At 38.5% G+C, this 26,707-nt stretch overlaps 2 protein-coding genes across 3 annotated transcripts in view; one reads left to right on the top strand and one right to left on the bottom strand.

Annotated features, from left to right (window-relative positions):
• The window catches only part of setdb1a (SET domain bifurcated histone lysine methyltransferase 1a), a 17,875-nt gene extending 13,758 nt beyond the window's left edge, over positions 1-4,117 (top strand). For both annotated transcript variants that reach the window (XM_077590215.1, XM_077590214.1), the window contains exon 9: positions 915-4,117. In XM_077590215.1, the coding sequence (XP_077446341.1) occupies positions 915-1,001 (87 nt within the window). In that variant the 3' untranslated portion in view covers positions 1,002-4,117. The remainder of the gene's footprint in view (positions 1-914) is intronic.
• mcm3ap (minichromosome maintenance complex component 3 associated protein) lies at positions 1,624-26,707 on the bottom strand. The gene is made up of 29 exons (XM_077590213.1): positions 26,637-26,707; positions 24,952-26,537; positions 24,023-24,270; positions 22,851-22,932; positions 22,471-22,600; positions 20,971-21,149; positions 20,751-20,884; positions 19,289-19,486; positions 17,571-17,839; positions 17,337-17,499; positions 16,611-16,768; positions 15,263-15,480; positions 14,709-14,947; positions 14,533-14,633; positions 13,561-13,692; positions 12,457-12,570; positions 12,225-12,377; positions 11,948-12,145; positions 11,792-11,860; positions 11,569-11,703; positions 10,861-11,011; positions 9,582-9,846; positions 9,371-9,468; positions 7,775-8,165; positions 6,227-6,517; positions 5,461-5,590; positions 4,659-4,844; positions 3,506-3,656; positions 1,624-2,351 (listed from the first exon to the last, which is right to left on the bottom strand). The coding sequence occupies exons 2-29, from the start codon at positions 26,447-26,449 to the stop codon at positions 2,184-2,186; spliced, it is 6,249 nt and encodes a 2,082-aa protein (XP_077446339.1). The 5' UTR covers positions 26,450-26,537; positions 26,637-26,707; the 3' UTR covers positions 1,624-2,183.

Below are 26,707 nucleotides of genomic sequence, written 5' to 3'. Positions count from 1 at the left end.
AGAATGTTGGTTGTTACAGGGGCAATATGTAATAAGGCTGGTGGCAAAAAAAACCTTAATGCAACCTTCTGACCAAAAGCCCCCTTTCTCGGCACTTTTTCATCTTTTTGAAGGACCATGGCATGATTCTTGTGCCTTTGACCCTCATTCATCAGAGTAGTTTCGAGTTTGCTTAAGTTAATTTGTGTTTACATGCATGTACGTATGTTTACGCAGCTACCGCTCGCAATTCTACTGCATTGGAAAATGTTTTCACATTTCTTATTGTAATGGCTTAATAGATCATTTTCTTATCTTTTTTGCATACATACGCATACGTATCTCATGAAATTGTTATACCTTTATCTTTTAGGGCTTAGGGGAATGAAACAAAAACGAAAGATCGTGGGACGAATTATGCTAATCCAATGTAAAATGAATAGAAGCGTACAGAATCCCTTTCACTTTGAGTTGCCAGATAAGGCACTTCGCAATAGAGAATTGTGCTGTTATCATACCGATGTTGCATTTTTATCAGAAAAGTCAGCTTACAAACTTCACATTAAGTTAGTAATGATTGTTAACATACCAGATGTCTACAAGGTATTTCTATTACATAGCAAAATGTAAATGGCTACATATGGCAGTTTTCAAGTGTAATAGTTTCAAATTGCACCAGGGTTGATAATTGGATAACGAGGAAGATAATGTATATATTTATTCACAGAAGTTTGAAGTGTCAAATCTGAAAGAAAAATTATGCTAGTTATCGTGATATTTTTTTCATCGTGGGAATTTTTCCTCATAGCCGAGTAGTATCAATCTATTTTGATTTCGCAAATACTCAAACCACATCTCAATGTCATATTTATTTGAACTCCAATCATTATTAAAGGAAGTTTTTGTCCTCTAATCATTGTTTTTTTTATCTTTAGGAATGTCAACGTAAAGAGTGGGTCTACAGAGGGTCGTGGCGCTTGGAACACATGGCCAAAATGAAGGAGCTGCAAGTTGGGTCTTAATGTTAATGGACTGAAGCGCAATGCAATCCACACGCATCCTCGGACCTGAAGTTTACAGTTTTCCATTGAGAGACCAAAGAAATGACTTAAAGCGCGAGCATTTCTGTGACATACGAGAGATGGAGACCACTGTTTTCTATCTGCTTTTCAGGAGGAGGTATTTGCGCAGTAGAACAGTGTGGGACTTTCCACTGCAGTAAAAGTAAATTGGTACCAAAAACGTTTTATATGAGAGGTGCCACCGTAACATGAGCCCTTGCAAGTTAGGATTCGAGGGCTATTTTGATGGCTCTTTCACAAATACCATTACAAGTGTGAAAAAAAAATCATTCAACAGTGAGAAATTTTGTGGACTTGGAGAATCGTAATTATCACTGTGTCACATTTGCTGCTCATGTCCCATGTAGTTAATTTTTCGGCTGTGAATATAGTTTTTTGTTATGAAAATTGACCCTTTAGGGAACAAAGATTCATTCATTTATTTTCTGAATCGCTTATCCTCAGAAGGGTCATGGGGGGGGGGGGGGGGGGGGGTGCTAGATCCTATCCCAACGACAGGCACCAGAAAGAGGACACCCTGAACAAAATGAAATATATATTCCAAATAAATGTAGACGGCCTGTTCAACTTCATTCAAATCTAGAATTTTATTCGTCTTATCAGGCAATCATTATGCTCCTGGAAATTCATAGAAACATTTGACAAACCCTTTTTTTTCTTTACTGTGAGATAACTGATTTCAATGCCATCATCCAGCAATTCCTAGCTACAAAGAACATCACTCAAATGTTCCCTAACTGACTGAACTTGTCTTTGTCACTTATATTTGTTAAAAAATAGTAGCCCGAGAAACGGCGGCCCGGCGGATGAGTGGTTAGCGCATCAGCCTCACAGCTCTGGAGGTTCCTGTGCGGAGTTTGCATATTTTCCCCAAGCTTGTGTGGGTTTCATACAGGTACTCTGGTTTCCTCCCAAATTTCAAAAACACGCATGGTAGGCTGATTGGACACTCTAAATTTGACCCTAGGCATGGATGAGTGTGTACAGTTGTCCAAGGTTTTAATAATAAATGAAACACCAACATTAAATGCATTAGCAAAAGCATTAGCTACTCATGCCATCTGTCACATAGTAATAAAGTAGTCTTTTAGCTATAAATATAAATACAAGTATCTTGTTCATTCAGTCTTCAACAATGCTCATCATTGCACTCAGCTTTAATTTGCAAGCCAATTCTTCTTCACGGCTTGCTCCAATCTGCTGCTGAAGGTGTTTTAATCTCTCGCTCAATGACAATCGACTCCTCGGGGAACACTCGTCTTTCTCCACTGGCTGAAATCTCTGTGCCTCCTGTGAACATGGCCAGAGAGAACTTTAATTTTCATTTGATACTTACAGAAACACATTGTATTTGTAACCCAAATGTATATTGACCCACTAACCTCAACCTATCCCAACAACTGACACCCACCATGCCCCATACATACACAGTTCATTTCAACAACTTTTTTAAATTAATAATACTAGTAATTCAATACATAATTATAAATGACATAGTATCCACCAATTAAAGTATTTATAAATTAATTTTGGGTAATTTTAGGACCATTTTAACCTTCAAAAATAAAATACAGCATAATTTAGCATGTATTTTACAATCATTGATGGTGTTTTTTTTATTATTAATAATAGTAATTCAATACATAATTATAAATTACGTAGTATCCACCAATTAAAATATTTATAAATTAATTTAGCCTACGTTTTGGTTAATTTTAGGACCGTTTTAACCTTCAAAAATAAAATACAGCATAATTTAGCATGTATTTTACAATCATTGATGGTGTTTTTTTTATTATTAATAATAGTAATTCAATACATAATTATAAATGACATAGTATCCACCAATTAAAATATTTATAAATTAATTTAGCCTACGTTTTGGTTAATTTTGGTTAATTTTAACCTTCAAAAATAAAATACAGCATACTTTAGCATTAATTTAACAATCATTGATGGTGGTGATAGTAATAGTTGGGGCTTGTGTTATACATCCACTAGATAGAACTGTAGTATTTGTAGTAATAATAACAGTGGTTAGGAGTTGTGTTATACATTAACTAGATGGGGAAGGGAATTTTATACAATGATTGCCAATATTGATCCATATAGAAGGCGCATCGGATGAGAATATGCACTGCCAGCTTTTGGGAAAATTGTCTTAGTTTGAGAAAAAGCCTTAGTTGCGGCATACAGACACGATAATTTACTCTGAATGAATCGGCAGTGGATTGAAAAATGTCAAAGTAGGAAGGGTTTTTTTTTTAAACGGGCCTTTAGTTGCGCTGTATAGTGTGGAAGACAGTACATAAAGGGTTTTGTAAAGTTTAAATAATAATAGAAACCATAAAAAAACCTTCCGTACATTGCGGTTTTTAACCTATTGCAGCATATTTACAGCTATAAACAAGGCATTACTGTATAAAGAGAAAAAGACGTCAAACCTTTGCGAAAGCAGTATCTGAAGACTTGAGTGTGGGTCCAAGAAGAGTGGGCATGGAGAGCAGAATGGAGGAAGGGAGAAGGAGTGATGTGTCAGACCAATTGTCCAAACAGTCCCCACCGTCAAGCCATCGCTGGAGCTGTTGTGTACTCCTGCACAAAGTGACAATTTGTATGCCTGTGAGTTAAGTTTCAGTGTACAGTTTAAACATTTGAATTTCAATGTTAACGTATAGTAGTCCGGGACATATATACAGAGCTGCCAACCTCCATTGAACCCATTTCCGGAGTTTTTCTGGAGTGAATGCAATTCACGCAAAATCGATATAGAATGTAAAAAGATAAAATAATGTGGGACAATTTAAATCAAACTGTTATCATGTTTTTGCATTAATTGAAATATTGCGTTTTGCAAACTATTGAAAAAGTACAGCATAATGAAAATAAGTTTATCTTTATGTTTGGGTCCTTCTACGTGCGTTTTACAGTCAGTAATTCCACCATGTGTCACGCTGAACTCACAGTTGTTGTGCAATGTGCAAATGCCGGTCCTTTTGGTGATAGCTTCAACATGAGCTATTTTGTCGAATACGAACAATAAACATCTGCTAGTGTCTGGGTTTCTTATTAGAAGTTTCATCCAAATTGCCATCCATTCTGCACTTATCCCAGCAGGCATATTGCTGTGTAGTACTCCTAATTCCTTTAGAACAACCCTGAAAATGATCGCATTTGTTTCAAAACAAAAGACTGGTGGTTTAGTTGGCCTTAATAATACTTCTGAAAATGTTAAAGCGATAGACGCTACCTATGCAATTGACGCTGAAGTTGCAGAGGATGAATCATTTGTCAGAACTTGTAACTCAGATGATTTACAATGCACTCGTGTTACCAAATTCATCGAGTTTACATTGCAGTTGAATCAAATGTGGAAGTAAGTTGCGGAAGCCGTAGCGATGGTGTGAATTTCCAGGCATTTAAATTGGAAATTTGGTACTTTTCCAAAATGGTTGCTTAAAAAAAATGTAAGTGACTTTTTGGGGGGGGGAATTCCAGAGATTAGGGAGGTCCTGGAGTTTGTGTTACTTTTTCGGGTATGCTCCGAAAATTCCGGAGAAGTTGGCAGCTCTGTATACACCAGAATAGGAATTTTACCTTAAGCTTTCGGCCTTCTCTTTCTCCAAAGTCTGGAACACCTTGTGGGTGAGACCTTCTACCGCTGTGGAAGAATGGGAGATGTCCAGAGGGGCTTCACGGGCCTCAACAGGATCCAGTATACTTGAAAACAACCGCTGCTTGATTGACAGGCTGTTGGGTGATGCGCAGGCCATTGTACTTCTCCTTTAGGGGTGGAGAAAGCAATCATTAACCCGGCTTTGATAATATTCCAAAATAAGCAATATACCGTATTTTCCGCACTATAAGAGGCACCTTTTATAAATGACCCATCTTAACATTTGTTTTGCATATAAATCGCCTCGGATTATAAAATGCATTGGGAGTAGTGGTGGTAGAAATATTTGTCGGGGCACTCGTATGTCAAGGTATTACTGTATTTAGTTATTTCCAATGGGAAAAATTAATTTGAGATACACGTAAATTGACATATGAGCTCGGTCACGGAACGCAATAACCTCGTATCTTAAGGTATTATTGTCGTAGTATTGGGTTGTGCTAAACATCCACTAGAGGGAGCTGTAGAATTGGTAGCGGTGGTTAGGAGTTGTGTTATACATCAAAAAGGGACATTCATACAATTATTAACCAATAATGATCCGTTTATTAAACCTATCGAATTATAAAGTGTACTGCCAGCTTTTGAGAATATTGAAATCTTTTAGTTGCATTTCGAAGCGCAGAAAATACGGTACATTAAAAACATTATGCGCGTTGGTAATACAATTTTTCCCCCCTGTGAATGTAGGGAAAAGGGGAAGGGGGCGTTATAGAATTGTACCCTTTATCATCTCGCTGTTTGTCTCTGTGGGTCATTCTAACAGCCTCATTCCATTCTTTAGGCGGTTCAAAGCCCTTCAATGACTCGCTGAGATAGTAAACCAGGATCTCCCCATCTCCTGTGACAGCATCTTAAGAAAAAAAAATACACCTCATGTCATGATTAGTACCATATTTACTCACATATAAGCCGCACCCTTAAAATTGCCTATAAAGCTAATTCGCTAATGGTATTAGCGGCCGCATTATCTTGTGTTATGGTGTTTCATCTTTGTTACCTTGCAGTTTGGTGCATCTCGTCTTTTTATGCGAATATAACCCGTACCCTTAATTCAGTCATCATCAATGTTCCCTCTAATTTTTTGTTTGTCTGGGCAGAAAGACAACCTCCCTGAGCACACCGAGTACCGGTGTGAGCAACATCATCATTGCTCGCTATGGGCACACCAATATCACACCTGCCATAAGCAGGTGCATATCTACTACACATAAATGATTTAGTAATAATAAAATGTAATGATTAATATCTATGAATGCGTGGCCCGGCGGATGAGTGATTTGCGCGTCGGCCTCAGCAAAAAAAAAAAAGGGATTTTATTTTGTGCGCTCCATATGATTTGCTGTGCGCAGAGAAGACGAGAGTAGTGCGCAGCTTAGAGGGAACATTGGTCACCATTATTATTTTGTCCGACAAATGCGGCTTATATGTGAGTAAATACGGTAAGCGTCAAGCATTAAATGGGTAAACAAACAGGCAGCACTCCCACCTTCACAAGTCGGTGGTCCAGGGAGCTGCCAGTCTTTAAGTTTGTGCTCAATGCAAATGACCAGCACGTCAACCCAAGGGATCTGATTATATGCTGAGGATACGGCATGTAGTGTATCATCCAAGAAGAAACAGCTTCGCTCGGAAGCATAAGTTTTCCTGCGGCTCGCATTGAATCTGATCCGCTCGAGTAGATTTTCCAGACGCGACATGAAGAGGGGCTGACTTGCATGCGTCCCTAAGATTTGATCCGTATAGCGATAGATTCCTGAGCACAGCTCAGACCAGGTATCTGCAGGAAAAATATAACAATGCAATTAGGAATGTAAAAGCAATTTGAATGGATTTAGAAAGTGTTTGTGTAAAACGGGGGAGGGGGATATGGGAAAACCTATAAAATGCAGCCTAGAGAAATTAGATTGTAATGCTTTGATGCTGGTTGGTATAATCTTGTGAACTTTGGGCCACTTGCTGTTTATTCAGGGCAACACGTTTAATTCCTCTTTTTTTTAATTCTGATGGGTTTATTCTGGGATGTTAGTATAAGTTCATTAAGCATTTTATAGGTAATGAAGTTATAATTTAATTTGGGCTATATTTTAAGTGATCGCCGAGCGAGCTCAAGGTCACTCTCCAGGGCAGCTGGCTCCAGCTTGTTGACGTAACACCTCACTGTATCCTCGGCTCCAAGGACTGTTTACTGGGAGATACACCTCGACCCTTTACCCAGATGCAAGTTTGCAATGAAGATCTGCGAAGGACTCTTAAATTGCTTGGACTTGGATTCCGGAGCAGATGGCGATAATCGAGTTCCGACCTTAATTGTTATTAATGAATAATTAATTAATGAATTGTGGGTGACTTAGTAAGTCCTCCAATTTTTGGGAGCGAGTTGAAAATCAGTAGGAGTAATTGGAAATGTTTTTGTGGGTTTTTATTTTGTGTTACTTCCTGTTGCATATTGGGGAGTCTTGAGTGACTTAATTTTGGGGGACTTCCCGTGGACTTTGGGTCTAAACCTACAAATTTTTGTGGGTCCTTTAATGATATTGTTCTGTGGATACAATGTTTTTGTGAGTCTTTAATGGGTGTTAAATGTCCACTCGTGGAAAAAAAATGTCTGTTTGAAATGAATGGAAGTTGTTGTAAAAGAATGAAAGTATTGTATTTTTTTCTTTTCTTTTTTTACAAAAACTGAATACAACCTTGATTTTAAAGAATTGAGAAAAGTGTGAATTTCTTGTGGTGGAACCTTTACTTTTCAGGGGGTAAAATGTTTATTGCATCACGCACGTTTTTGTGTATGTTCCAACTCTGTTGTGTATTTGTTAAGGTGTGTGAGTAATCAATCCTCCCCACAAAAACATTCAGTTTATTGTTATCATTTGTGGGATGCCTTTTGTTAAATTAGCTTAAGAGTAACTGTTACCATCAAAAATCTTATTTTTTAACTGAATAGGAAACATTTAATGTAAAAACAGGTTAACCTCTCCCTGACACTAAAATTTAACTTGTGCCTCAACCACAGTAATAATTAAGATTTACTGACCTGTAGTCGAAAGTTGCCTCCACTTTGGCAACTGCAAATTTAGGATAGCTTTACGCAACCAGGCTAGGTGCGGGCCAGTGTTCCAGCCCAAATGTGGCAGAAATTCTCCGGTCTCGGACTCGCAGAATTCACCCGGCGGCCACGATATTTTGGAGAGTTCTTCTGACGACACATTGTCAGCAACGTGACTGATGATGGCGTTGTACAGCTCGATGATGGCGGCGGGATCCTGTGGTGCGAGGCCGGCGGTGACTCGCTCCTGGCGGTCTTCTGAAACTCTTCGACTGAATTCGCGACTCAAGCTAGCCTCGACGAGCTGAGCCAGTGTCTGGCAGGTCAGTGGAATGGGTGGGGGAGTGCGGGGCACAAGCCAATGCATAGTGAGGCTTAGCTGAAATCAGAGAAAAAGTCTTCATCAGTTTGAGATTGTAAGCATTGTTGTTTACAATGACGTGATACTTAAGTACACATAAAATGGAGTTGTCAAAAAATATGGTGTTGGCCAATGTTCCCTCTAATTTTTTGTTTGTCTGGGCAGAAAGACAACCTCCCTGAGCACACTGAGTACTGGTGTGAGCAACATCATCATTGCTCGCTATGGGCGCACACCAGTATCATACCTGCCATAAGCAGGTGTATGTCTACTACACACAAATGATTTAGTAATAATAAAATGTAATGATTAATATCTATGAATGGGCGGCCCGGCGGATGAGTGGTTCGCGCGTCGGCCTCACAGCTAAAAAAATATATATATATAAAATAAAAAAAGGGATTTTATTTTGTGCGCTCCATATGATTTGCTGTGCGCAGAGAAGACGAGAGTAGTGCGCAATTGCGCACACGCGCAGCTTAGAGGGAACATTGGTGTGGGCCATATTGCAGTTAGGGTTTCCTTGGGAGGACCCATTATGTCGACCAACTCGGAATATTTAAATCAATTGACGCGAAACATCAATTTTTACTGGAAGGGGCAAATAAACAGTCATTCATTCCTCTCAAAAGAGATTGAGGATCTCATACCATCAATTGCGGTGAAAGCGGCGCTGTCACAATGAATTGACAATTCATTGATTAGCAAATGAATCATGTAGAGACATAGCTGACTTGAAAACTTTCCAAATTATTTTTTGAGCCTTTTAATACGTTTTTTTTAAATGTCGATCAATGTCATTTATTTCCCTTTAAAAAAGTGAACAGTAAAATGTTATTTGTTAGTTTTTTTTTTTTTTTTTTAAATATAAAAAAGAAACTTATCTGTTCAACTTTAAATTTGATTTTACTCATTTGCATTGTATTAATCAAAAGAAACAAAAAGCTACTAATCATTTCGGTTTTTAATTTTAATGTAATAAAAAGGGCAGAAAAGAAAATATTCTCCACATGTTTTTTTTCAAGTTTATAATTTTGTTCATTTATTTTGTTTAAAAAAATAAATAAATAATAATAATACTATTTCCCAATATTTGGAGTTCTTGATCTTTCATTGAGAAGACAGAAATTTTTTTCATGTTAGTGAAAAATATAAAGTTGGGCTAGATATGCCCCCAACACGCTAGTTTGACACCCGTGTCATATGCAAACATGCAAATGTACCTGTTTTGATCCTTGCATATCAGTCGTGGTTTCTGGTATGAACAAAAATGTGTACTCCGATATAAGGCCATCCCTAACTAGCATAGGCAGCTTAAGTTCTGTAAGGGCACAAATAGTTTCAAGTTAAACCAAACACTAAAAAGAGATGAATTGTCGATGGCAGCAAATGAGTTAACAGTCAAATTTATGCACACAAATGTATATAATTTACCTTTTTCGAGTTTCTGAGTGTTGCAGATAGAGCGCTCAGGGCCCGGCACTAGAATAACCAGAGGAAGTGGGCTATGCCAGGTGCTGACTTGCTGCAACTGCTTGAGCTGGAGCAGGGCCGACAGTAGAGGGACGTCTCGCTCATATCGTTGCGGCTCCGAGACGGGCAGCGCGGGGAGTAACATCATCAGCGCTCCCACCCCCTGCAGCTCTAAACCCTCCTCTACTTGAGATAAGCCGTCGTCAGTCAGGGGACCTCTGGACACCTGCAAGATGCCTCGAATAAGTCATGGAGCATTCGAGGTGCTTAACTTAGTTAAGGTAAATCCGCAATAGAATACAATAACTTATGTAGTAATAAACAAAAAGTTCTGGCGCAAACCAATTCTAACCAAGCTTTAAAAACATGCACAAAAAATACCTGGAGGCAATGTTCCCTCTAAGCTGCGCGCGTGCGCAATTGCGCACTACTCTCGTCTTCTCTGCGCACAGCAAATCATATGGAGCGCACAAAATAAAGTCCCTTTTTTTTTTTTGCTGTGAGGCCGACGCGCGAACCACTCATGCACCGGGCCGCCCATTCATAGATATTAATCATTACATTTACATTCTCCCCCGACAAACTAAAAATTAGAGGGAACATTGCCTGGAGGGAAAGGAAAGGTTCTGTATTTAAAACCAAAAAATATGACTGAATCAAGGTACGGCTTATATGCGCACAACTTTACAGCGTTGCTATACTCGGTTTCACCAGTAGATGTCTGCAAATTAACATGAGCTATTTGTTGGTTATTTTCTGTTTTACAGTAAGCAAACAACCATTACTGGATGAATTAGTATAAAACTGTTTATTTCCTGTATGTATCCTTATTTGTTTTTTGGTGCCTATATTATTTTTCTGAAAATCTGTATGTGAATGAATAACTTGCTATTCCACGTCCCCCCTCTGATAATGACTTCCTTTTTGAATCATTTCGGAATGTGCAACCCAGCAAAAGATCCTTTCGATTTATAAAGCATCTCAGAAAAACCACGTTCGATGATTTTTCTTAACATTTTCCCTTCAAAGTAACACATTTGTACTCCTTCATAAAACCATGAATATGGAGGTGAAAATTGTGAATCAGGGGGCGAGAAATTGTCAAATACCACTACTTCTACCACCACTGCGTCTTATCCAGTCTGCCTTGTATACGAAACAAATTTTAAGGTATGCCATTTATTGAAGGTGCGCCCTATAGTTTGGAAAATACAGTAATAAATAAATTAAAAAAACAAACCTTAATGCTGACATGGACATTATGGGTTCGATGTCCATTCTCCATGACTGTGTTGGAGAAGTATAGGGTCTGCATTGTGCCATCCTGCTGTTCCGTGAACTTTGAAATCCGACTTCCAGCGAGCTTCACTTCTAGCCAATCGGACAGAATCCTGGACAGGAAATGGTGATAACAAAAATAATTATTTTCATTCAAGCTCTACAGTAATACCTTGACATACGAGCAATTTGAGATAAGAGTAAAATTTCGAGCATATATTGATGTTGAAATACGAGACAAATTTTGATCTACGAGCATACAGCATACGCGAGAGGCTGCTTTTATTCAAACGTTGATTTGAGATACGAGTAAATCGACATGCGAGTCCTGGAAGGCATTAAGCTCTTATCTCAAGGTACCACTGTATAAACAAGAGAGATCTGGTATTACTTCTTTAAAACTGCAGAGAATGTCAACTGAATTTACCTTTTGCATTCTGAAATTTCACTCCATAATAAATCATAGACTAAACACAGTGGTGGTCAAAAGTTTACAAGCACTTATAAAGAACATAATGTCATAGCTGTCTTGAGTTTGCAGTTATTTCTACAAATCTGTTTTTCTCTGATAGAATGATTGGAACAGATACTTTGTCACAAAAAAACAATCATGAAGATTGATTTCTTTATTAAACCTTTGACCACCACGGAGTGAAAAATACGGTAATACCTGTCTGCCAGACTGGCTACACTTTCATGGTCACTAGGTAACAGGACAACAGCTTTCCAGAAGATTCTATTGGGTGGATCGTGGAGATTTTCCACCACTAGAGATGGCAGGTCGAGTGGTCTCCAGACTAATTCCCTGTGACAAACAATTTAAAACAATATTAGATTACATATCATCATGTTTGGAAAATAAACAGACGCTGGCAGACAAAATCATGACTTACTCAAGAAGCTGCTGAAAGTAGTACTGCACTTTCATTTGATGGATTGCCGAACGTCTCATTTTCAAAACCCTGAAAGTTGAATAAATGAATGGAGCATTTGATTCACGCAATGGAGTATGTACAAAAAAAACCATGACCAAGGCAGTGTGACAAAACCTGGTACTGGAGAGCGATAATCTTCCTGCGTTTCCCAGATCGACCATTCCACGAGTCAGATCCTCGATGGACTGCTGTGCCGGAGCACTTGGAGCCAACGCTTTCAACTTAAAGCGTGGGTCCACGAAGCAAGGTGCTGCTGGGAAGCCTCTCATTTGTCTCTTCAACTGTCGCCGCACTGCTACCACATTACGCCACCTGATTGGACAAATAAAGAAAATGTGTATTCTCACACTTCCAACACCAATTACTCCAAACTCAAAGCTTAGTTGCCTACCTTTTAATGTATTTGTGAGCACGCTGCAGCTGAGCCGTAAGGATTTCTTCGACGAGAAGTGAAATGTCTGCTTTTAAAGTCTCCTCGATAAGATTAGTGCAGACCTCTTGAGAACATTTAGCCACACAACGTGCTCTCTCCTCCAAAGCTTCCCTGAAAAGTTCAACCATTCACTATTTTTTTTTAAAATCCATCTCATTAAACAATCACAAAAATGGAAATCGGGCCTTACTGTAACACTGTGGTAGTAGTTTCTGTCATAATCTCTTCTAATACTTCCTTCATGATTTCTGTGTATAAAGACAGTTTGAATTGGGCCAAAAAGGCCTCATGCTCCTCTTTCCTCCTGGAATAAAGAGAGGTGAGCCAATTATTCATTTTCATTGTAATCACTGTATTAAATCCGAATTGTGGTTGTCGTGGTTGATGTGTGTAGTCTTCAAGTACACTCATACCTCTTCTTATGAGTGCCTCTTGGTACGAAATTTTCAGGTTACGATTTTTTTAATATGCAAATGAGTGACTCTAGATACGAAAAAGATCCAAGTTACGAAATCCCCCCAAAAGTAAAAGCTTTTTCCTTATCCATTATTTCATTTTGAAAATATTGTTGCGGATGCATTGATTCTCACTTTAGAACACTGCTACCCTCTCTTGGGCTCTCATTTCATTGCCCTCATTCTATCTCATATTCAATTCAATTGGCTGTCTCACAACAACCACTATCCATGTTTCAAGATTCTCTCTACATACCTGTCCACCTAGGCTAAATGCTCCCCTTATTAATAATTGCAATTGCCCTTATTAAGCGATTAAAAAAAACGTACAAATGCAACACGGCACATATTTTCACACACACGCACAGGGGACACGTAAAAGTCTAAAATGTACTACAAAGTGGACGGCTTTCGGCCCTGGTAGAACCGGCTCTTGCTGCCATCTGGCGGACAAACACAGGTATTGCATCTCCCAGTATAACAGCTGTGGAGGGAACTATTTCAGCGGTGCAGGGCACATTTTCATATGCTTTATTTATTTTAAGACATTAATAAATCATTTCCTGATAATTTTCTCTCATTTTTGTGTTTCCTCACATCTTTCATACAAAATTGGGACACTAACCAATTTTAAAGGGTTTAGTTGGTAGTTGTGTGAGGGCCGTGGAACGAATTAGAGAATTTACATATAAAGTACATCTCTACTTACGAAATGTTCAAGTTATGAAAAAAGTTCTGGAACCAATTAATTTTGTAAGTAGATGTACAACTGTATAGGCAAATAAATTGTTACAGTCAAAAAGTAAAAGTGTAAATTAAATGAAATTCAAGAGACATACCTTGCTTCCTCAATCTTGCGTTTCACTTCAGCTAGCCGCTCTTGTTCAACGTGGAACTCGGTGCTTGACATTTCTTGCAACATTTCTCCGAGAACCTCAGTCAGAACTGACTCTGCCTGATGAGTGCTCTCTCTTGGGAGGAAAAAAAATAGATTTACTATCAAAATTGTGCATTCATACATAAAAGAAAATGCTCAAAAATAGATATTTTTAAAGAACCGATCAGTCCAATAATGCTGTTTTTCTTATCCTACCCTCTAAATAACTAAACTTAAACTCATAACTTTTCACAAAATCCAATCCGAACCAGTAGTCATGTGCTTTCCGTACGATTGTTCATTTTGGCTCCTGTAAACCAAACTACTAGGCAAAGATGTCCATTGAGTGGGATTAGTTCTCTAATGATGTTAAAGCTTTGTTTAATATATATATATATATATATATGTGAACCCAGCAGGGCTCACTTTAATACAAAAAATATGATTTGCCATCTACTGTTGACGTTAATTTTTTGCATCAATATTTATAGGTTTTAAAATATGGCCATCGTCAATACATAGCTTGAAAATAAGTGAATGAACGTTAAAAAAATATCAGCACTGGGACATCCCTAATCACATTAAGAAAACATTTTCATGACCCATTTAGATTACTATGTCCCCTTAGTCACCATTAACTGCTAGCTAGATAAACAGCTAGCAACGTTAAAATTAGTACACAGCGAATATGCACAAAAATTGTTAACTTGACAAAAAAAAATGTAATTGAATGTTACCATTGATGAGTAAGCTGAGCAAAACAAGCCTACTAATGATGAACGTGTAGCAATAAACCAGAAAAGTGAAGATGACTGTTAAAGCCCGAATGCCCTCCAATCGCTCTTATTGTTCTAAACACTTGTATATTATATATAATAATATCAGCAATATTAAGCACACTTGGAAGGATCCTTGACAGACAATACAAACTTACACAAGAGCTGCTGTGACATAACTGGCTCCATCTGCAGCTACCTCCCTCGCCGTCACCCCCACCACTTCATCAATTAAAATGTCTACCTCAGCCATGATGTCCTAGAAAGGGGGGGTTCACAAAGAATGTCAGCGTTGAAGTTAAAATGTGAGCAAGTTAAAATAAGTCTTCTGCACCTCATCATTGAAGACAGACTGAGGTTCAGGTGATGGTGCTTTGACAGGTGGTGGCTGTATTACGGGCTGCCGGGAATCGGAATGTTGGGAAGAATTGGTGGAATCGATGGTCTCTGTCTTTTCAGGAACGTTCGCTCTTACTACCAAAACATTGGGGACGTCAGGATGCTTGACTGGCAAAACCTGAGTTGGTAACTGGACGTTGGAGAGCGCCTTCACCTCCACTTTGGGAGCGATAACTGAAAGATGAATAAAAATGGTTAGTGAGATGTTATAATTAGGAAAAGGGTAAGATAAGGGTCCAGAAAGTATTCACACATTGATCTCAGGCACCCCAAAAATATATATATCTCCAATAAGAAGAAAAGGTATCAACATTTAAAACAAAATTAGAATTAAGTTTAGTGTAAGGTTAGATTAAACTTATTTTTGAGTGTGTCTGCATAGTAATCCAAGTTCATTTAAATTAGTTTATGTTATGAAACGAGCGCGTTGACTATGGTACGTACATGCATTATATTTAAAGAGGCACACCAGATATCATCACAGAATACCTTTATATTGATTGACTGTACGCTCAGATAGGTTTTCTCCTTTGTACTTGTTCTGGGAGTCAAAGGTGCAGACAGGTTCATGCTGGGGAGGCGTGGGGATGGGACCTCCATTCACAACTTGACCAGTCAAAGCTGTTTTTTTGGCTTGAATGATCTCAGACTTTTTCTGGTATAACAGCTCTGGTTCCTGATAGAATACCCGATTCAGCTCGACTACTCTGTTAACAAAAAAAAGGTTCATACATTAACAACACTGCTAGCTACAGAACAATAACACATATGCTGTTTGTTAGTAGATATCATTTGCAGTAAGAGTGGATATGAGAGAAGGGGTCCCCTTCTACCAAATGTCAAAAAAAATATTTCATAGTGGGGAAAAATAATTTTCAAATTTTGTGACCCCCTTTACCAGCGATGCATACAAAATTAATATTCATTATGTAATTTTCTATTGCTTTACAGTTTCCTTTTTTCAATATCTAATTCTACTAAATAAATAAAAAACACAAACAGCAAATCAACATTTACTCATGTTTTCATTTTATGGACATGCCTAATGCACGCTACTTAACTTTCAAATTAATTGAAAGTTTTGACAACGTGCAAAATGCAAAACTTATTTAAAACCAAACATTGCGTTTCACATCCAGAAAGTGTTCACGAGTCTTGCGATCGCCCACTTTGACGACGTTTGTCTGTTGCATTATAGAAACATTATTAAAAGTCGTCAACGGCAATCATCTTTGGAAACGTTAATGTTTGTTGTTGATTATTGTTGTTAATAATGTTGTTTGAATTCTTAATGTTGCGTTTATGAGGTGTGTTCATTTGATTGTGTGGTTGTCGTGTCTTGTTAGGGTTTTGGGTGGATGTGTGTGTGTTTGCTTTTCGCCTCTTATGTCCCTCTGGGCTTTCCTTCCTCCGTGGTGCAAGGGAAGCCCGGAGGGACATAACAGGCAAAAAGCAAACACACATACACACACACACTGTGCTATCTCTCTGTTGCCTACCGTTAGCTTCCTCTTGTTCCTCTGCGTTTCAACACGGGTTGATTTTGTGTGCTTGTTATTCATTTTAAGACATTAATAAATCATTTTCTTATAATTTTCTCTCATTTTTGTGTTTCCTCACATCGTTCATACAAAATTGGGACACTATGACCAATTTTAATTGGTTTTCTAGTTGGTAGTTGTGAGAGGACCGTGGAACGAATGAGAGAATTTACATATAAAGTATTACTTACGACATATTCAAGTTACCAAAAAAGTTCTGGAACTGATTATTTTCGTAAGTAGAGGTACGAGTGTATTCATTTTTTGGGTAAAGAAAAAAACGCACTGACACCTACCCCTCGTTGACGTTGAGGCCATACTGCTGGATAAAATCTGTTGCTTCTTTAGCACTGCAGAACATCAACATCCGAACAATGTCCTCCACTGGAAAAGCAGTTATCCTTGGCCCCACAGTGTGAGCAATGTTCAAGGTTTTTAATGCCTTTCCTCTGACCTGGAGAAACATGGACAGAATGATTTGAATAAAGCAATTTATTTAAACTTTTTTTTTCATAGTATGTGTGGTTCTGCAACTTGTAGTCACGTTCAACTTCTACCTTTTTTCACACATTAAGAACATGCTTTTGGAGTTGTTCAGAATTGCTACTCAAGATGAACACTTTAATTGCTTTCTTAATACTATTACATCTTGTATGTTTATTTTCCCCTTTATATCATTTATTATTTCACTGGTGCGACTCGCCGTTAAGAACTTGAATCTAAAAAAAGAAAACATTATTTTTAAACTAAGAAAAATAAGTGAGCTTTGTCGAGTGTCTAAGTATCTAAGCATGCAAGTGACAAAAGCTTCCATAAAATACTGTCTTATTTGTTTTCTTCACTATTAAATATCACAATAAAGGAAGTTCTGTGTTTATTTCCTTTCAGTCTATTGAACAAGATTCTTTCAAATAGTAAAGGTGCTGTTTGTCCATTTAAATCAATTCTTGGGAGTACAGCAGAAGAGTACAATATCAAAACTGAATAGAAATTGGATAAATAAAAATATAATCATTACCTACCTGATTGAAATATCTGTGGAGGAGGCAACTAGCCAGGTAAGACGCTCTATCAACCAGCTTGAAGAAACGCACAAAGTTGTTGCTGTTAAGTGCGGCAAATGCTTGCACAGCAAACTTAACCTCTGGGGAGTTGCGCACTTCATCACGGAATTGCTGGACCTCACTGTGAAGAGAACACGGATGTTATTCGAAAAATTACACAGAATTTTCTAAAGTGTGATTTTGTTCACTAACCGTAGGATGTCCCCATCATTTAGCTTTAGCAGCACACTGTACTGGCGGAATTCGGCCTCATGGGGACAGTACATTTGACGGCCCTTCAGGTCTTCGTACATTTCTTTCAGGCTCTGCAGGCACTTTGTCAAGTTCTCATTGTTGATCTTAACGTCAAAAACAGACATTGGTTCTTCGCAAAGATGGTGCGCACAATGCAAGTGGAAGCGTGTGCACTTCTCGATCAACGAGACTGTGTCCGGGCAGCATAAACGCTGCTGGATGATGTCCTATGGTAAAAGAGGAGACTGGGTAAATTATATACAGTAATCCCTCGAATATCACGGTAAATGTAGACCAGACATGGCCGCGATAATCAAAAAATCGCGAAGTATGGTCACCCCTATTTAAAAAAATACTAATACATTTTCTTTTCTACAGTAACACCTCGACATACGAGTGCCCCGACATACGAGCAATTTGAGATACGGGTAAAATTTCAAGCAAATATTTATCTTGAGATACGGGATACATTTTGATATACGAGCATACAGCTGACGCTCATAAGAACATCCTGGGCACTGTCTTTCTGGTCGCAACTCCCTCGTGTAATGTCTGTACGAGCACTGGGCAGAGCGTTGCATTTTTTTCAGTGTTTTCGCCCCCGTTAGTCAGTGCGAATGGCGGAGCTTGTTCGCTAATATGAGATGAGTACTACTTCCCGGGCAAATTGGCAAGTGGTCATGCGTTATCCTATTGTGAGGACATTTGTGTGCATCATTTTTGGAAAAATTTGAAGGGAAGACAAAAGCAAACAACCCTCGATAGGTTGCATCCCAAAGTCAGGGTGCAGGTGGGTCAAATAGTGCCAACTTGGAAGAGGGAAAGTATAAAAAATTAAAACTAAATTAATGAACTAATACGTTTAGTGTAAGGTTAGATTGAATTTATTTTTGAGTGTGTCTGCGTCATAATCCAAGTTCATTTAAATTTGTTTATGTTATGAGCGCGTTGCCGTGCAAAAAGTCTCCCCCTCTCTCTCCCCTCCGCGAAATCCGTCTAATTTTAATAGTATTAAACACATTTTACTACTATTAAACCACTTATTTGTTACTTTGTTAAAACAAATAAAAATGTTTTTCCAATCCAATATCCTGTTTTTGGTGTTTTTTCAGAGGGTTGGAACTAATTAATTTGTTTTTAGTTCATTTCTATGGGAAACGTTCATTTGAGTTATGAGTAAATCAACATACGAGCTCAGTCCCGGAATGCATTAAGTTCATATCTCGAGGTACCACTGTATAGTGCCGAGTCCTAGTTGCAAGAGTGGCTTCTTCCGCTTACGAGTTTCAGTGTGGATTCAGCGGAAGCCACTTTTGCTACTAGGATTCAGCACTGAAGTAAAAAAAAAATAATAATTATATATATATATATATATATATATATATATATATATATATATATATATATATATATATATATATATATACATACACACACACGTGTATGTGTGTGTGGTGTATGTGTATATATAAATAATTTTATATATATATATATATATATATATATAAGTATTTTTTTGAGTTCTTAAAAATTTGAAAATCCTCGCTGAAACTCGTAAATGGAAGCTACTCTTGCTCTCTGGACTTCTGGGACTATAAAAAGATGTAGTAATTTGGTCATTTCAATCATTCTGTAAATTACTTTTGCCAAGCCTGCAAGTCCAAATCAGTTCCTACCTTTCGGATGCCACGAGTCCTGTTCCAGACAAAATCATACCAATCCCGGAGGTTTTCAACACTCTGATCCATAATCTGAGTGACCAGATAGTCCATGGTCATGCTTAGGACTGGCAAGGGTCGTAAGTCATGAGGAAGGGGCTCTTCCTGGTCAGCAGATGAACGACTGTACTCTTTGATGGCTGCTGTGTGATCCACCTAGATGTGTCAATTTGAACAGTTTTAATTGGCCATTTAATTACCCATCAATATATTCATTCCTGATCTAACAACATGAATAAATTCACAAAATTCATAACAGAAATACACAAAAAAATGCAACCATTTTTTTCCCCGAAAAGGTCAATGGGTATCACTAAGTTTTGTGTTTTAAATTTTCCTCAAGACAGAGAGGAAAATATTTTCACACTTGTTGGATAGATGAAGTTTAAATGTGATGTCGAAGCAGATTTATTGGTATCTACAATATTTTTAAAGCAGAGCAACAAATGTGTGTACTTGTTGGATGAGTGAAGATTAAATTTGATATTGGAGCAGATTTATTGGTATTTGCAATATTTTTGTGGCTCAAAATGTGAACAGAAGATTGTAGATTTGGCACCAAATCAGAAGGGATAAACTTTTTCAGCAAAATTTATTTTTAGAACTGATCATCTACTTAGTTTGCAATATCAACACCATTTGTTGTAAGTGATTTTTTTTTAATCTGTAATCAGTTTCATTAATTTTCTGGGTGTATTTGTCAGTATATTGAAATAAGTGAAAACGGTGAGTGCTATAGAATTATATAATGTACAGACGCTCCCCTACTTACGAACATTCGAGTTACGAACAACGGTACATACGAACATGTCTGCGCATTTTTTTCTTCCTTTTTATATATATATATATATTTTTAAATTCCCAAGATGGTGCAGTGAGAGCTCACCCAGCATCCACCTTCCTCTGCCCAGTTCGTTGCAGTGAGTAAGTGCGTGAACGTATCTCCAGTGCGCAAAGAACATTTTTATCATTAAATATCTCGTGCATCCATTATTCAATATGGTTGGTGAAAAGCGAAAGGCTTCTAGTGAGGGTGGTAGTGCAAGGAAGAGGCAAGCCATTTCATTTGAAACGAAAGTGGCAATAATAAAGAAGCTTGATGCGGGTGAGAAAATGGTGAGCGTTGCACGGGCATACAACTTGAATCGTTCGACGATCGTTCGTTAAATGTTTTTTTTTCAGTACAAACCAATGCAGGTTACTTATTCAAGGCTTAAACATACAAATGCACTTATATAAACCTTCAATATACTTATATAGGCCTTAAACATAAATTATAATACAAAATATAGCACTGAATCAACTTACGAACAAATTCAACTTATGAACAATCGCTCGGAACCTAACTCGTTCTTAAGTAGGGGAGCGTCTGTACTTCAAATGTATTCTTAATATCATAGTATAGTATAGCCAAAGTTACCATGTCTGTGTTGGGGAGGACTTCATATAAACTGAGTTGCTTTCTTGTTTCCCTCATGTATCGCTCCTTCTCTGGACACATGTCAGGACATGTTCCCACAAACACCTTTAAGAGGTCCATGTCCGTAGGTCGACCTAGTGGGCATTTAGAAGACGTTTGTGTTGCTTGCATCTGAGTGAAGAAGCTAATAAACAGATTGGTGAAGGATAGCGACAAATACCTTGCCGCAGAATTTTGTCCCTCTGCTCTAGGAGTCGATACTTGTCCTCAGATGTCTCAGCCAAGATACCAATGAGGGGGACAAGGCACTCAGAGGTCTGAGTCGCTGTGGCATTCTCTTTTTGAAGTTCAGATTCAAACTGGAAAGTCTTACCAATTGGTGGCTTTTTCACTGGAGAGCTAAAAGAAACACAAAATATCACACAAATGAGCCATCAAATCATTCCCTAGCAGAGCTTTTGGTGAAGCTAATTTATTTAACTACAGCTTGTGATTGGTTGGGCTAAAACTATGTCTTATCTTGTCTAACAATGGAGATGCTAAAACTTAACGTCTATCAGTTGTTAAAACTGTATTTCAAGACAGTGCCTTTGTGTAAGACTCTAGATTGTTAATAAATTGCTTCTAATAAAAAAGGTCAAAATAAATACTCATTATTTTAAAATTCCTGTCAAATATTTTTTTATTCATTCATTATCCGTACCACTTAGCCTTGAATGCGGCTCTTTGCTTCTTATAAAATTTGTATATACAGACGCTCCCCTACTTACGAACATTCAAGTTACGAACAACGGTACATACGAACATGTCTGCACATATGGCATATGTCGAAAAATGTTCGGAAAGAGATGCTGTAAGTTAGATTTTGTATTGCGCGCCTTTTTCCGAGTAGTGCTTCTTTCCGCCGCTAATACCGACGCTTGGCGCTGTGAGAGGGAGGAGGCTCAGCGACGTGTCGAGGAGGAGGAGGAGGAAGAAACGCCTGTCCCCATGAAGAAATTCGAGACGAAACTCTTGGCTGAGGGGTTTTCGCTCATAGATAAAGCCATCGCACTCTTCGAGCAGCAAGACCCAAATATTGAACATTGCACAAAGGTTGCAAATCAATTGAATGATGCCATACAGCGCTACCTCATCATTTATGATGAAAAAAAAGAAGAAAACTGTGCAATCGTCGTTAGATCGCTTCTTTCGGCCAGTTTCTAGTAAATCCTCCAAGGATTACTCATCAACCCTCATCTTCTTCTCCTCGACCCTCAACTTCTTCCTACATTGAAGTTACGGAGGAGGAAGTAACTTTTGAAGCCCATTCCAGAGACGACGAAGACCCGCTCATGATATAAAATCCTCGCCCTCCTCCATCATCTCCTTAAGCATCGAGTACATCTTCCAAAAGTAAGTTCAACTTCATTTTATTTATCTTATTACGTACATGTACATACTGTGTGTTACCTATACAAGCCTTAAACATACTTATATAAACCTTCAATATACTTATATAGGCCTTAAACATAAATTATAATACAAAATATAGCACTGAGCAACTTACGAACAAATTCACCTTACGAACAATCGCTCGGAACGTAACTCGTTCGTAAGTAGGGGAGCGTTTGTACTGTGATTCTTTGTATCGTTTCACGTTTCTCTTAACTTTTAAGAGAAATCACTACATCTGACGTTAACTATCTGCAGCAAAAATAATATTTGTGTTGGCACTTACCAGTGACTGAAATTGCTGCCAAGTAAGGGCCGTCTTAGAGGAGATGGAACCTTGATTATTGAATCATCCTCGATTTTACTCTCATCCTCCTGTTTTCCTGCCACAGGTCTGCTGGTTTTGTCCCCTGAACCTGATGCACCGGGGGGGAAAATAGTTCAAATTATTTCAGGGTTAAGTAAGAAAAAAAAAAATAGGAATCTAATTTAATTTGTGGATCCATGCTTTTAATACTGTTGTGCCAATTGAAGAAAAAAATAGGAATCCAATTTAAATTGTGGATCCATACTTTTAATAATGTTGTGCCAATTGAGGAAAGCATTAAAATATTGTAACGTAGCATTTATTAATGAACTTGTTTATTATTCTGGTTTGACACGCACTTTGCCTCTTTTTCTGCCACAAGAGAAGGAGTTCATGCTGATGTAAGTGTTTCCCTCTCTTCTTTGCCTTGGCTGCAGATGCCTGTTGGAAAAAAATACATTTAAATCTCATTACAGTGGTACCTCTACATACGAGCAGCTCTACCTACGAGATGCTCGAGATACAAGGAAAATTTCGAGCAAATAATTCGCTCTAGATACGAGAAAAATTTAGAGCAAGTAATTCGCTCTAGATACGAGAAAAATTTCAAGATGCGAGAAAGGCAGGTGGCCATGACATGAGAGGCTGTTTATCATTGTAGCGCATTGTCTTTTTTTTGTCGCATCTCTTTCGTGTATAACAGATATCTACGAGCACTGAACGGTTTCTGTCGCCTACAGATGGACAAGAAAACGCACAATGCACATGCGCAGGCAAAAGGAGGGCTTTCTGGGTAATGAAGTATACTCGTGCACAAAACACCGATAGCCAATGGCACCCTTTCTCAGAATAAAACTTCATTACCCACAATCAATACGTGGGTAGGCTGAGCTGTTGCATTTCCTGCTTTTCCTTCCTTAGCCTGTTAGCTCCCGCGATCGTTCTTTAAAGACGATTTCTTGTTGGCAAGTGGTCGTGCGTTATCCTATTGTGAGGACATTTGTGTGCATCCTTTTCGGAATATTTTGAAGGGAATACAACAGCAAACAGCCCATCGCTAGCAAACGTGAGGGTGGAGGCGTGGCAAACGGCTAACCCGCAGAACGAAGGTAAAAAAACAAAAAAAACAAAATTAGAATTCAGTTTTGTGTAAATTTACATTAAATGTATGTTTGAGTGTGTTTGTATATATTAATCCAAGTTAATTTAAATTTGTTTGTTCGGATACGAGTGCTTTGCCGTGGATAAAGTCCCCCGAGGAGATCGACATACAAGCTCAGTCCCGGAATGAATTAAGATCGTATGTAGAGGTACCACTGTATACTTGTATAATGACGATAAAACCATTCAATTCAAAAAGATACTTATTTCAAGAGCTGTCAAGAATGGGAGAGCTCTATCACAAAGTAATCCACATGAATATATTTTAATTAAACCGAATGTTTAGATGCATAAATCAGCTGTAGGTTTTTTATATTTATGCATTAATGGAAGGAATGCACCAGGGGATGTCAAAATGGATTTAACTCACGTGATTGTTGAAGTGTACGATTGCCAAGTTCTTTGCAGGTCGGCAGATAACCTTACACACTTTGCCAAAACGGGAAAAATGCTTTACGATGATGTCTCTTTTGTTGAGGGCTGGAGGGATATTTCGGCACTGAATGATGGTGCAATCAGTAGGTGATTCTCCACTGAGGCTGTCCGAGCTCTCACTTCGTCTAGCAGTTCTCCTTGGCGTCTTGATTTCACCCATTAGTTCATCCGGGTGTGCCAAATCTAAAATGCGGATTGGTAGGCATTATGAATTTCTTGTTATATGACAATATTAAGTGACACAACAGCATATTGCAGTGCTAATCTCAGTTTCCAAGATAAGGTGCAAATATTTTTGGGGAAAATACACAATTATCCTTTTTTTTAATCTTTGTCGTTTATTTTCCCCAAACAGCAACTTACAATGTGATGTCGTATGTTAAAGTCGCACATGTGCGTAGTTCTTATTAGCCAGCCACAACAATAGACATTGAATTAGACGTACCTGATAAAACTGCAATTGTCCATTTGTTTACAATTTGTTTTTGTTTAAAACATCAAATATGTAGGACTATGGAAAAGCAATATATTCATTCACATGCGGATTTACAGAAAAATAATATAGGCACAAAAAACAAATACGTCTGCATACAGAAAAAAAAACGGTTTTATACTAATTCATCTGGTAATGTTTGTTTTCTTACTGCAAAACAGAAAATAACCAACAAATAGCAAATGTTAATTTAGGTATGTAATATAAGTCTTGTGCGCATAGCCGTACCCTTGATTCAGTCATCATTTTTTTAGTTACAAATACAGCTTATATGTGAGAAAATACGGTAATTATTTCATGAGCAATCTATGATTTACGAGTTAAAACCTTAACCATTGCAAAAGAAAATGCTATTCAATGTTAAATCTCACCTGACTCTTTAGCTTTTTCCAAGACCTCAGGGTTTGGGGATAGTGCGACAGATGCGGCAGCAGTTACGTATTCATGCTGTACGTGGGGATGCTCGGCCTTCAGTTCCTGTGGCTGTAGTTTCTGTCCCAGAGGGTCCTTTGCCTCTTTTCTATTTGGGGGAGTGGAACCTTTTCGCAGTCCACTTAGTGCTTTGCTGAATAAACCTGCAGGAGCACGACCGCCCAACAAAGCTCTCTTTTGGGGCTGTCTCGGTGCAGACATTTCTGTCGTTTCCTTCTCCTCTGCCACAGCTTCCGGAACAGCATTGAAATCTTTTGTTGCAGTTTCTTCTTTACGTTTCATACCTTTACGAAATTGCCCAAATATATTCGTGTCACCATCCTGCGGCATTTTATCGTCCAAAGGAGACTCTGCTTTAGGTTTATTGCCACCGAATGCGGACGGTTGAATAATCCCGGTTCCTCCAAAAAGTTGTGCTGTTTGGGGTTGGAGAGTTTTGGTTGAAAAGCTAAAAGTGGAAGGTGTTTTGGGCGGGGTGATAGTATCATTGGTATTTGAACTACAGGGTGCACCAGGCTGTGAAAAGGTGAATTTCAATGTACCGGTGGGGCCACTATTGATGGCAGTGGTTTGTAAGTTGTTTGTGATGGGAATGGATGGAGTAGAAGCAGACTGTGAATAACTGAAGCCCAGCGGCCCTGCCTTCGTCCCTGAGAAGCCAGTGATGGTGCTACTACCAGTAGTGCTTGAACTCGTCTTTTCAGGGGTACTGCTGAAAGGTAAGCTTGACAATGACATAGTTTGAGAATTAATTGGCTCAGGACTGGCACTGTAAATGGGTTTGAAAAGAACTTCACTGGCTGGCTTAAAATTGAATTCAGATCCAAATCCTCTACTCTGCGTCTGAGTTGCACCAAAAATACTACTAGCAGCAGTGGTAGTTGCTGGTTTCCCAAATACAGACTGTCCAAAACCTATCTGCTGGGGTTGCCCTAAAGAAATTGTTGCTCCTGAAGCTGATTGGGTATTTCCAAATCCTGGAGCCTGCTGTCCAAAGCTTGTGAGCTTTTGTCCCAAGACTGAAGAAACCTTCCCAAAACTTGAATCCTGACCAAATGTAGTCTGCTGTCCAAAGGCAGGTGTCTGTCCAAAAGAGGAAGTCTGACTCAATCCACTAACTGATCCAAACGTTAGTCCTGCACTGTTACCGAAGCCAGAGTTGCTTCCTACCGAAGTAGGCTGTCCAAAAACTGGAGTGTGGCTGGGAATTGATGATGTTTGTGTTGTCTGCTGTCCAAATGCAGGACTCTGTCCAAACATTGTATTCCCAGGCAACTTTGACGGTGTGGGTAGGCCAAACGATGATGATTGAAAGCCACCCACATTCTGAGGAAGCCTGCTGGAGGGTGGTTGCCCGAATGACTGGAACAAACTAGTGTTAGTGTTGTTTGTCGGTTGAAATCCTTGTGGGTTTCCAAATGGGTTAGATGGATTCATGTCGAAAACACTTTGTGTCCCGTTTTTTTTCTTCAAAACTACAACACGCTAAACGCCGATGAAGCCCGCTTGGCGCCGATCAGACGAACTGAAAAAATAACATGTGCCATAGTTACAGTTAAGATCAAAAAAGCAAATATCGCATTATATATTTGCTGTTCAAAAATCATCTAATTATTTCGCCTACCCAAGTGAAGAATCAGCTCCTTCTCAACTTCGAACAAACAAAACACATATTGAACATCCGGTTCCGGTCCA

This window comes from Stigmatopora argus, chromosome 21 (assembly GCF_051989625.1).
Source record: "Stigmatopora argus isolate UIUO_Sarg chromosome 21, RoL_Sarg_1.0, whole genome shotgun sequence".
In the NCBI taxonomy this organism is placed as follows: Eukaryota; Metazoa; Chordata; class Actinopteri; order Syngnathiformes; family Syngnathidae; genus Stigmatopora; species Stigmatopora argus.
Note: the sequence above shows the minus strand (reverse complement) of the source record. Positions and strands in the feature narration are given on the sequence as shown.

What these genes read in the sequence shown, in the direction of transcription:
- mcm3ap (XM_077590213.1), bottom strand. Translation starts at nt 26,449, where the DNA reads ATGAATCCATCTAACCCATTTGGAAACCCACAAGGATTTCAACCGACA. An exon ending in GGCAGCAATTTCAGTCACTG is followed by an intron (nt 21,150 to 22,470) that starts GTAAGTGCCAAC and finishes TGTTTCTTTTAG; the next exon opens with CTCTCCAGTGAAAAAGCCAC. An exon ending in CAGATACTGCTTTCGCAAAG is followed by an intron (nt 2,352 to 3,505) that starts GTTTGACGTCTT and finishes CCATGTTCACAG; the next exon opens with GAGGCACAGAGATTTCAGCC.